Raw genomic sequence first — 12,503 nt, 5'->3', positions numbered from 1 at the left:
GTTGTGAAAAACTCTGATTGCCATGCGGCATACCAAACATGACTAGTAAAGTTTTGTAAAGGTTATAAAGGTTATACATAATCACTTACCCTACGACAGGTGTTGAAAATGACCACCCTCCTGGCGTAGGCGTAACCGAACTCGCCACTCCATACCGGCTGCAGCACTCCGCAACGGCAGTGACATTTGCAATTTGGTCTTTAGTTCGTCCGGTGTACGTGGTTTATCGCGGTAGACACGACCCTTCAGAAAACCCCGTGAGAAGAAATCTGGCGGCGATATATCTGGCGACCTCGGAGGCCACAAACTCGTGGAAATAATTCGGCTTTCGTTATTTCTTATTTATTCTTTTTTTTGGCTTTGCACATCAAAAAACGGGACGGGCCATTAAATAGGCCATAGGCGGTCACATTAAGGCTTCTGCAGACACGGATGTTCCCTAATCCGGTCGTCATGTATAAAATTAATCCGGACTGCGGGATTTCAGTCTATTGTAGTAAGTATGCGATTAGCTCGATTTATAACACGTGCTCTGGCGCTGGCCGGTGTTGGTTCTCAAGTGGTGACAGAGGATGCTGCACAGTGACGTGCTGGCTGACCATCATAGGGCTGTCTAGAAGGGCTCGGCTTCTGTCCCGACGTGGGAGCGGCCCTCATCAGTCACAGACTGATTCTTCAGGACCATAGTAATGTTCTTCATACCATACCATTAAAATTCCATCCTTCCTGAATATTTACCCGCAAACTGCATCAAAATCTGATAACAAAACTACAGCCCAGCAAAATAGGTCAGTTCCAAAAGAACCGCCCTGTATTGTTTCCAAGGCTAGGGGCGACTTACGCACAACAGCTGAGGAATGCCAGCCTCTTGACGTGAACAGTGTGGAACGTCGCGGTAAGATTCCCGGCAACCATAGCTGCTGGCGTCTACGATCGCAACGATCCGGTTTCGCGTCAAGCTCACGAATTCGGCCAAGGTCTCCGGGCAGCTGGGCAAACATTGCCCGCAGCCAACAGCGCTCATTCATCTTCACACCGTCTGAGAGTTTGCGCTTGCTTAATAATATAGATATACGGCTCACGAGTGTGGTACGGATCACGAGATCGAGAGGAACATAATGACGCCTCTCAGCTCGCCGTATAGATTGAGGAGGAAGAAATAAACGGAAGGGCAGTGAGGTTAGCCAGCTCTCTGACCGGCTGGCTACCCTGTGCTAGGGAGAGGGATAAGGGGAATGAAAGGTGATAGAAAAGAGATGTTATAAAAAATGACAAGAGTAAAAAAAGAGAGAGAGAAGAAAAGAGGAAGAACTCACAGGGTCCCTCATGCATTCGCCTTAGACCACTCGAAGGCGAAAGCCATCTTCTTTTTCTTCTCAGTCGATGTATTGATCCTCCTCCGCCCCGGTATGAGAGCTTTCTGCACCTAACGTGATTTTGCTCTGCCTCCAGGATCGGAAGCATGGCAAGCTTTTTGAACTTCACCTGGTTTTGCCCTGCCTCAGAGGTCGGCCCACCTTTGACCAAGCGCCCCGCCACGGTGGTCTAGTGGTTATGGCGCTCGACTGCTGACACGAAGGTCGCGGGATCGAATCCCGGCCGCGGCGGCTGCATTTTCGATGGAGGCGAAAATGTTTGAGGCCCGTGTACTTAGATTTAGGTGCACGTTAAAAAACCCCAGGTGGTCGAAATTTCCGGAGCCCTCCACTACGGCGTCTCTCATAATCATATCGTGGTTTTGGGACGTTAAACCCCAGATATTATTATTATTATTACCTTTGACCAAGCGACGGTGTCATGTGATGGCGGCATCACTTGACGTCACTGCTTGGGATGCCATAGTGACGTCTTGATGTCATAGGGTCGGTCACGAATTTTGGCGATCTGTGACGTCATCACGTGATGATGATTTTTTTCATCACTCGTGTTGACTGTGACGCCGCGGAACGTCGACGCCGACGGTCAATTTTCGCGCTTGATGGGGTATGTAAGGCTTTCGCCTTTGAAAAGTAAAAAATTATGGCAGTTCGCGTTAGGGGTGCCAAGCCTGAAGAAAGTGCGGAGCTGGACAGCCGTCTTTGTTTCTATTCGGTCTTCTCTTTCTTTCCACCTCTTTCTTTCTCTCTTTTCTAGTTTTGTCTGTCTATCTCTCTCTCCTTATTTCTATTTTTAATTTTCTTCCTATATTTTTCGCTTTCTTTTTTTTTCTATTTATCGCTCGCTTCCTTTTTTTTCTATTTTTATACGTGGTTTTGCCAGCGTTACGCCAAGCTACACGAGACCACGACAACCCGGGCCCCTGAGGTGCTCCGCCCTTAAAAAAATAAACTTAAGGTAGCTTCGCACTAGTGATGCCAAGCCTGAAGGAATTGCGGAGCTGGGCAGCCTTCTTTGTTTCTATTCGGTTTTCTCTTTCTTTATTTCTCTTTCTTTTCCTACTCTTGCTACGTCTTTTTTGTCTGTTTATTTGTATTTCTTTCCTTCTTTCTACATATATTTCTTTCTATTTCTCGCTCATTCTAACGTTCTTTCTCATTCTTCCCTTTCTTTCTCTCTCTCTCTCTATTTCTCGCTTCCTTTTTCTTTCTATCTCTTTCTGTCTACTTATTTCTCTCTCTTTCACTTTCCCTCTTTTTCTGTTTTGCTTTCTCATTCTGTTTTTCTTATCTTTATTTCTCTCTATTTCCCTCTTTCTCTTTCTTTGTATGCTATGCTTTACACTCTCCCCTTCTCCTCACTCTCACATCTCTCATCCTCACCTTCACTTCCCTTTCCCACCCCCTTAATATACTACACTATACAAGGCTATGTTACGCTTTGCTAGCGTGCCGGATAGCAGATTGGTTACGATGCTCGACTTCGGATCGTGGGTACGCGCAGTCGAATGCCGGCTCGTCAAGAACTTTTTTTCGCCAAGAATTTCTTTCTTTCTTTCTTTCTTTCTTTCTTTCTTTCTTTCTTTCTTTCTTTCTTTCTTTCTTTCTTTCTTTCTTTCTTTCTGTGCTCGTTCTCTCACACATCAGAGAGAGAGAGAGATAAACATTTTAATGAAAAGCTGGAGATGTTTGGGTGCTGGGTGACTATTATGATATATACAGTGATAAACGCATAACACATACAGCCACAGAAGTTTACGAAGTGTCGTTCAGGCTCGTGGCCCGCTAGAAAGTCAACAGCGCTTTCGTGGCACGTATCGCACAGGTGCTGCTTTGCCATGGGCCCAGAACATATCGCAACTCTAAGCACGATCCCCGTTGAAGATGCAAGGCCGCCTTCACCCATCAGAGTTATTGCAGGCCATGCCGCAGAAATCGGCGCACGTGTTCTGGGAGCGAGGCAGGAGACGAGGAAGAAGAGGATGAAGAGAGCGCGTGCCGGTTCGTGATAAGGATCATTTCTTTTCACGCGCTATGGATCAATGCTCGGCTTAAAGGGGCCCTGCAACACTTTTTTCAGCATGGTCAAAAAACGCTGCCGATCGGCAGTCGAAGCTCCTGAGAACACGCGAGCCAAACATTATAGCGCAGCACGCGGTCTGGAATTTACAATTAATTCTCAGTCAGCCAGAGATCTCTCCCTCTTCTTGAGGCCATATACTCAAATGACTGCGTCATATACCCATATTCACGACCATTGGCTGATTTGAGCAGGCTCCTACAGGAAGCTGTTCTGGTTCCTCAAGGCGAGGAAGTTTTTAGAACCGTTGTCAAGTGCTATTTTCATTTCGGGTGGCTGTTTATCGGGAGAATAATGGCCGCGCCCGTAGAATCAGTCGGGAGGACTGGTCAGAAAACGGGACTCTCCCGGGAAAAATTGGGATAGTTGTCAGGTATGCATATCTCCCGCAGGCCATCGGTACACTGGTACTCGCCTTTGTACGATTAATAGTAATATTATTTATTTTGCACATCTTTGGCACTCAGAAAATTGAAGTGCAATGCGTTTTGTTTACTTCTACGCATAAGTCGGCAAACTCACTCGTGAAGCGACTCATTCTCGGATCGAGCCGTGAGTCTGAGTGAGTGCGGGTGAGTAATATCTTGGCGAGCTTGAGTCCAAGTGAGTTCGGTTAAGGGAAATTTTGGTGAGTCTGACTCCGAGTGAGTCCTAAGCGCAAAATATATGAAATGCGAAGCATTTCTTAGCGAACTTCTGCGACTTTGAGCGTATCTATCTATCTATCTATCTATCTATCTATCTATCTATATATCTATCTATCTATCTATCTATCTATCTATCTATCTATCTATCTATCTATCTATCTATCTATCTATCTATCTATCTATCTATCTATCTATCTATCTATCTATCTATCTATCTATCTATCTATCTATCTATCTATCTAGCCGCCTACGACTTTGTGCTCTCCTGGCCGTTTCGTTAATCGGATGTATACCAAAATTGGTGTGTCATAACATGGCCTTATTACGAACATAAATGACGGTCATATCATGAAAATCATGACACGCATGTCATGAACAGCATGATTTACATTACACGGCCTTTGGGCTCCCTGGCCGTTCCGTTAATCGGATGTGTACCAAAATTGGTGTGTCATAACATGGCCTTATCACGAACATAAATGACAGGTCATATCATGAAAATCATGACACGTATGTCATGAACAGCATGATTTACATTCCACGGCCTTTGGGCTCTTGCGGCCGTTCCGTTAATTTCATATATACCAAAATTGGTACGGCGTGACAAGAGTTCATGACGAACATAATGACAGGTCCTAACATGCAAATCATGACGCGCATGTCATGTGCAGCATGATTTACATGACATGGTCTCGGGGCGCTCGCGGCCGTTTAAATGAAGGGATACATACGAAAACTGGTATGACGAGACATTTCTGTATTACGAACATTACTGACACGTGGTAACATGAAAATCATGATATGCATGTCATGTATGACATGATTTACATGCCATGCTCATGGCGCACTCGCGGCCGTTTCGCTAGATTGATATACACCAAAATTGGTAGTGTGCAATGTGACTTTTTGAAGAACATTAATAACAGGTGGTAGCATGAAAACCATGACATCCATGACATGTATGTCATGATTTACATGCCATGCTCATGGTGCATTTGCGTCCGTTTCGCTTGCGTGATATACACCAAAATTGGTGTTACGCGACACGACAGTATGACGAACGTAAGTGAGACGTGGTAGCATGAAAATCATGACATGCAAGTCATGTACGACCTGATTTACATGCCACGCTCATTATACGCTAACGGCAGTTTCAGTAGATTGATATACACCAAAATTGGTATTGCCCGATGTGACTGTATGAAGAACATGAATGACAGTTGGTAAGATGAAAACCATGACATGCATGTCATGTATGTCATGACTTAATTGCCACGCTCATGATGCATTCGCGGCCGCTTCGCTAGCTCGATGTACACCAAAATTGGTATTGCGCGAAGCGACTGTATGACGAAGGTAAATGAGACGTGGTAACATGAAAATCATGACATGCACGACATGATTTACATGTCATGCTCATGACGCACTCGTGCCGTTTCGCTTGCTTGACATACACCAAAATTGGTATTGCGCGACGCGACTGCATGACGAACGTAAATGAGAGGTGGTAACATGGAAATCATGACATGCAGGTTATGTATGTCATGATTTACATGCCGCGCTCATTGTGCATTCCCGGCCGTTTCGCTAGCTTGGTATACACCAAAATTGGTATTGCGCGACGCCACTGTGTGACGAACGTAAATGAAAGGTGGTAACATGATAATCATGACATGCATGAAATGTACGACATGATTTACATGCCATGCTCATGGCGCACTCGTGGCCGTTTCGCTAGATTGATATGCACCAAAATTGGTATTGCGCGATGTGACTGTATGAAAAACATGAATAACAGGTGATAACATGAAAACTGTGACATGCATGCCATGTATGTCATGACTTACATGCCACGCTCATGGTGCATTCGCGGCCGTTTCGATAGCTTGATATACACCAAAACTGGTATGCGCGAAGAGACTGTATGATGAACATTAGTGACAGGTGGTAACATGAAAAACCATAATATTCATGTCATGTATGGCATGATTTACATGCTCTACTCATGGTGCACTAGCGGCCATTTCGCTCCTTTGATATACACCAAACTTGGTATTGCGCGATGTGACTGTATGACGAACATAAGTGAGAGGTCTTAACATGCGAATCATGTTATGGATGTCATGTACGGTATGATTTACATGCCACTGTCATGGTGCGCTTCCGGCCGTTTTGTTAACGTGATATATGCCAAAATTGGTATGGCATGACACGAGTGCGTGATGAACATAAACGACAGGTCAGGCATTTATATACCAGAATATGCGTTTCATTGGCATGGTGTAGACTACATTGTGCATGCATGCGTGCATGGAAAACATGCGATATATGGTGGACTACATGCCATGGCATGAATGATTTCATTTGGCTCAAAGACAAACAAGGCGGTGTATGCAGCTCTTTGCTGGCTGCTTCGCATTACATCGATTCCCACTGTGCGTGGGATCTGCCGAATTTTTTTCTTGAATGACTCTGAGTGAGCTCCACTTTTTTTTGCCGACGTACTGTCCTATCCACTGATCTTCAGCATTACTATCAGCCTTATGTGGGCTCACGTGCAGGCCCGTAGCCAGGATATTTTTTTCGATGGGGGGGGGGGGGGGGGGGGGGAACTTGCTGAAGGCCTTGACTATTTGAGAAAACCACCTATTTTCTTTACTTATTTTCGGTAAAACAACCCCCTTCATCAAAATTTGGGGCGGGGGGTGATGGACCCGGGCTCCTAGCCCGTACCCTGGCTGCGGGCCTGCTGACGTCTACTACTCGCGCATATTTTAAGGCGCTAGCGTTCATACGCCAGCTCAATATTTATTCATCAGAGGCGTGAGTTACCGGGGGGGGGTGCTCTGACGTCCCCCCGCAATCTCTTTCGTGGGAAGTTCTAGATAACATCTCCTGTAAGTGAAGTCTTTAAATAAAAACTTGGAGAACGCTTGAGCTTCGCCTTCAAGAGTAGAACGCGATAGCGTAATCGAGCCGCGTGCGCATCGCCTTCTCAATTGCTAGCCTGACTTCGGTTCTCGGTACGTGCCTCAACCGTGCCGTAAGGAAACGAACGACTGTGAGCGAAAATTGGCCGTTTCAAGCTATCCTAAAATGTCTACTATCCTATCCTAAACTATACTAAAATGTCTAAAATGTCCTTACTAGATTCGGCGATTAGCAACCGGGCGTTTATACAACGCACCGTTTCCGGATCTAATCGTGGAGGCCGCGGCCGATAGCCTCAACACCACGCCCCGTCAAGACAGGTGACGCAGCAATGCAGATTTCCGTCGCTCCGCCACGCGCTGCAGATCCCGCAAGCTTTTGCGGCCGACAGTACTTGTACAGTACTCACGAATTGAAACGCGATATCAATTATTTTTTAGTGTAACCACTCGGATGCGCCATTGCTCGAGATAACCACGTCATGTCGCGACGAATATGGTCTCTAAAGATAGTGTTGGCGCTCATCTACGGGTTAGAGTTGAAATCACGCTGATATTACCCGTACTGAAGACGGTGGAAGCGAAAGTATGTGCATTACTTAGCCCTAAACTGTCTTGTTTCAATCCGTGAGACATGCTCCTCTGTATTTTGAAGGCGTTCGTGGCTGTCTGCCCCAACGAACGCCGTCAGAGACTGCTGGGGAACTATAATAACATTTGGTAGTTAAAACAAACTTGAACGGTAAGGCAAAATTACAGCAAAACCTCCGGCGCCTAACCTTGGTCTAGATGGGGCGCACGCCGCGTGCACAAACACTCCCCGCGATAGTCTGTCGGCCCCTCTCGCATGGCTGCCCACTGTTCCTTACATGTGGAACACGTGGGATCATGCCTCGTGTCGCAGCCATTGGGGGCAAGGTGATTTATCGGCGGCGATTACGGTAATTTTTATTTGATTTCCGCACACATGGAGGTTATCTCATCACAGGCGCGTAGTTATTCGGTGTAGCGTCTTTGCACAAAGCTATACCTACCCAGTTCATTTTCGTCGACAGAATATGAAACAAGTGATTTTGCTGGGCTGGCTCAAGTCAGTAAGCAGATTCATCGGGCTGTGCTCAACAGCTGCACAGGGTGCAATTATAGCTTAAAAAGCGAGAAAGTACGACTAAATCCCGCTTGGTGTTCGGGGCAGATTCGGCTGCTTCTCCTAGAGCACTTTGCCTCATGTCATATAGAGAATCTCTATGCCCCATATAGTGCGGGGATCTCGGAGGTGCTATCACCTTCAACCTACGGTTGTGACCGAGATCCGTTTCAGTTCCAGCCGCGTGCGCGGTCGCTGTGGTTGTTGACGCGGCATTTAGTCGTGGGCGATGTTAGCGTTCAGGGGTCTCAGCGTGTTATTTTACATGTGCATGCGGCAAGTTGGACGTGTTGGTAAGACCTAGAGACCGGATTTTAGGCAAATGCCTATTGTGTTCCTAGCGCTCCTCTCGCGCCATTTTGATATACGAGCATGAATTAGAGGTTAAGAAGGGCTTTTATAGTGTTTTTATAGTGCCTATAAATGCCTATTTTTGGCGTTCGTGCCTAAATGCTTACAAGTGCCTATAAAGGACTATTTCCGAAATTGGCGCTTATATGAACGCTATTTAGCCTCAAGTTACGCTCCCGGGTGCTGTTTGAGACCGTTATTCATGTTACTGTGTAAAATTGACTGTTGCGAACTATGGAGTTCAACCTAGTGCCATAGTTCAACCAACTCCCGGAAAGAACCGCTATAGAAAGCAGTGAAGTGGGACCGCCGCCGCGCTACATGGCGCGAGCGGTTGGCGAATGCGAAACCGCGGAGAACCGTCAGCGCAAATGAGAGTGAAGACCAAGAAAAAAACAAAGAAAAATGTGATGTGCACACAGATTTTAGTTTGTTTGTAATTTACTTTTTAAGGTGGTAACTGCAGTAGCGTAGCCAGATTTTTTTTTTTTTTTTTTGGGGGGGGGGGGGGGGAGGGGATGTTCAACCATACGTTATGTATGTTCGTGCGATCTGGCTGTCTGCTCCTGCTCTGGCCTTCTCAGTCATGCCGCAGAGATACCCACGAGTGTGTTGATTCGACAGCGGACACTTGACTCACCCTGCAGAACACGGGAGAGACGGTGTTCTGCGAACCGTGCGGGACAAAGCTCAATTGCACGGCTATGTTCAACTGTTGGCTCCCTTGTGCCATCTTTATAATATTTTTGTTTTCCTGTCGTAGGTAAAGGTCGCGCACGTCTTCGTTTGAAGTTATTTGCATTTATGTGATTGTTTATTGTGCCTATGTTTACGATATTGGAAGCCTAAAACGTTGGTTTTCCTGCCTATTTTTGGCGCCTAAAACGAGCTTTTTTAATGCCTAAAAATCCGGCCTCTAGTAAGATATCATGGTTGCAGATAATAGCGCACGAGAACACATACTAAGAAGAGTAAAAAGTCAACGCTTGTGATCCTTGTCTTAGTACACGGCTTTACCGTCACCTTGTTTGTGTTTACAAATGAAGCGCTGAAATGTTTCCGGCCTTCGATGGCTCTGGCAAATGGCTGTGCGTTCACCTGCAGCACGCTTTCTGTGGACCTGATTTATCATGGCTTACACGTGATTCCAATCAGTCTGAGAGCTGTAGGAACCATCCGAGTGCAGCATTCGAGTTCCAACAACCCGTGGCGTTACAGGAAAGTTTCGACAGATGAACTCAGTAGTTGTCAAATCACGAGACACAAGAGCGTCGCCGCACAAGAAGGCTTACCTTTAATCGATGCATCTCTTTGCTATCATTCTATGCTTTTACTTAAACGAACATCAGTATTGAAATTTTAAAATAACATGTACGCGCATGTCACGCAAGCATGGAAAATGCAATCAACATTCGTTGTACATATGAGCAGCTTTTTATCTTAAAGCAACTCAGCGTCGTTAAAGAGTGAACTTGCTAGTGCAACATCGTGCAACAACAAAGAGAGAGAGGAAAATCATGATGACTAAAAATGGAATATAGGAATTTATATCTGGCGTGTTCAAATTCGTTTGTTATTCGATACGACGTAAATTGGTAAACGATATCATCTTTTATGGAGTTTATCGGAAAAAAATGTGAATGAAAAAAAAACAGTACGGTCGTAATTATTCCTTCACATTTCACGCAGCCAGTCAATTAGGGGCGTGACGGTATAGTCTGAACCACCCGCCAAATCTTCGCACATTGTAGATATGCTAGCTCTCATCGCGTATATAATGTTTGCGTCGTGTATGTATGTAATGGACGAGTCACGTCTCGTCTTGTGGCGGCGGCAGCGGAGGAGCCTTGTGTGGCGAGGCAGGCACGCAGGGCGAGCGCTCGCGCGAGGAAACGTCCAGGTTCGGCTTCATCGGAGCGGGCGCCTTACAAGCCCCGGTCGGAGAGTGCATCACGTCAGGCGTGATCTGACCAGAGGCGCCGACGGGCGTCAGCGCTGCGCCCACAGGTTCGGCGACCGCGATCATGGAAGAATGCTCCCGGGAGAAGACGTCCATGTTTGGGTGCGGAGGGGTCGGCGGTTGTGCGTCCTTGCCGCCCATCTCCGGCAGTTCGGGCAGGAAGATGTCGTCGTCGCCAGTGGCGGCGGTTGCAGCGGTCGCTGCCGCTGCAGCGATGTTCTCTGCGGGAGCATGACTGGTGGCCCATCCCGCCGGTGGGGATGCCGCGGCGTCCGACCTGGCGTCGTCGCTGATGGCGGACTTGCGAGACGTCCTGGACTTGGTTGAGAGACGACGGCTACTCGAGTGTGACTTCGGAACGAACGCGCCTCCTTGCGAGCGCTCTTCTTCTGCGGATGACAACCCGCTGCTTACGAAGCCCTCGGCCCCGGTGGTATGCCTGCAGCGCGTGCATGACCTGGTTAGTTCGCTACAGTAAGTAGTCCTTTAGAAGCACGGAAAGATGGGCAAGCTGGCATACGTTCATCTTTACGAAAGTATCGCGCAAAAGAAAAGCAGAGACGAAAGTAAGAAAAGCCGGTGGTTTGCTTGTATCTTCCGATTCCCCGCCTTCATCGTCTGCGTCTTTTTTTCTCAGCGAAGCTGTCTTAGACCTCTGTCACACCGACAGCTTTAACTGCGGTTATGCTTAACCGTCGTTTACAGGATTAACCGCATTTAACGCGAACGCGGTTGCAATTGCTACACGGGCTTCTCAGTTGAGCAAGCCGACGAAATCACGTGCTCATCATCTGGTCGGCAAGACTGTTGGGCACACCTTCGGCAAGCTTCGTGGTACGAGACAACACTTCCACACCTCCGCAACAGTGTGTTTAGAGAGACTTGCGATGAACCTTCGCCCTCCCTGAAGGGGAACCCTGTGCTCGCCTATGGATATCAGTCTACCTTGTGCCGTCGTCGTCGTAGTAACAGCAGCAGTAGTAGGCATCACGCAGGCCACGTGACCAAAGGGTGGAGTGAAATGATGATGATGCTCGAAAAGTGAGAGCGCGCGTATTTCAATTCCAGCGGCAGATCGTAATCTCGCTAGCTAACCACATGCACTCAGGCGCTTTTCAGCTTCGCTGTCTGATGGTCTTCACGGCGTAGAAATGGCTGAATTTTTTTTTCGCGTTAGTTTCTCAAAGGTAAAGTAGTCATTGTCAAAAATATACTGTGTACGCTTCATGCCACCACCAGAAAGTCTACAGAGCGTTATAAGCTTCGGTTATATCCCTTAAAGGGACACTAAAGACAAATATTAAGTCGACGTTGATTGTTGAAATAGCGGTACAGAAACCTCGCAGTGCTACTTTTGTGCCAAGGAAGTGCTTATATTGAAATAAAATCACGTTTTAGTGGTCCGCATCGCGTTAGCGCACTTCAAATCACCCGCCTGAAAGTGGTCTTTGTCACGTCACTGTTTCCGTGCCCAACGTTGCCCGCCTTTACTTGCGCGGCGGCGTGCACCATTCGGGCATCCGGCAACATCACGTGCATGCGGCATTTTGTTTAACTTTCTGTCAGAGCGACTTTCACGAGCGCGCAAAACACACGCGGCAGTACGCGATACCGAAACTACCACTGAGACGCGACCGCGTGAGCGAAGCAAAGTGCCGGGCGAAGCGCAGTTAGGCGAAAATGGAACATTTGAACCACGCGCGGCGTTCCCCATGGCAACGCCGAAGAGGTTCTTTTTTCCATAAATCAAACAGAAACGAACAAGCAGCATTTTATTACGTCTCTTGATCCACGGAAGGTTCTTTTTTTATTGCAGCTAGTTTGATTACGAGCGATTAATTGTAGTCTGACTCTCTCGCGTCATCGAGATCTTTTCCAAAATTTCCCGCTCGTGGCGCTCATCGTGTGATACATTTAGCTTAATTTCTCGCTAAGTAGGGCACTGCTTTTGATAATATTACCGTTTTAGACGTTGTCATACATTGTCACTCTGACATAAATTATTATTTGCC

General features: G+C 46.9%; 2 protein-coding genes across 2 annotated transcripts in view; both read right to left on the bottom strand.

Annotated features, from left to right (window-relative positions):
* LOC119405370 (gastric triacylglycerol lipase-like) overlaps positions 1-1,001 on the bottom strand; it is a 35,643-nt gene extending 34,642 nt beyond the window's left edge. Inside the window, exon 1 of the mRNA XM_049419366.1 lies at positions 965-1,001. Within this exon, the coding sequence (XP_049275323.1) occupies positions 965-1,001 (37 nt within the window). The remainder of the gene's footprint in view (positions 1-964) is intronic.
* A 9,340-nt stretch (positions 1,002-10,341) lies between these two features.
* On the bottom strand, positions 10,342-11,591 carry LOC119405369 (mucin-7-like). The gene is made up of 2 exons (XM_037672207.1): positions 11,587-11,591; positions 10,342-10,930 (listed from the first exon to the last, which is right to left on the bottom strand). The coding sequence occupies exons 1-2, from the start codon at positions 11,589-11,591 to the stop codon at positions 10,342-10,344; spliced, it is 594 nt and encodes a 197-aa protein (XP_037528135.1).
* Positions 11,592-12,503: the final 912 nt, after the last annotated feature.

This window comes from Rhipicephalus sanguineus, chromosome 9 (assembly GCF_013339695.2).
Source record: "Rhipicephalus sanguineus isolate Rsan-2018 chromosome 9, BIME_Rsan_1.4, whole genome shotgun sequence".
Taxonomy (NCBI): Eukaryota; Metazoa; Arthropoda; class Arachnida; order Ixodida; family Ixodidae; genus Rhipicephalus; species Rhipicephalus sanguineus.
Note: the sequence above shows the minus strand (reverse complement) of the source record. Positions and strands in the feature narration are given on the sequence as shown.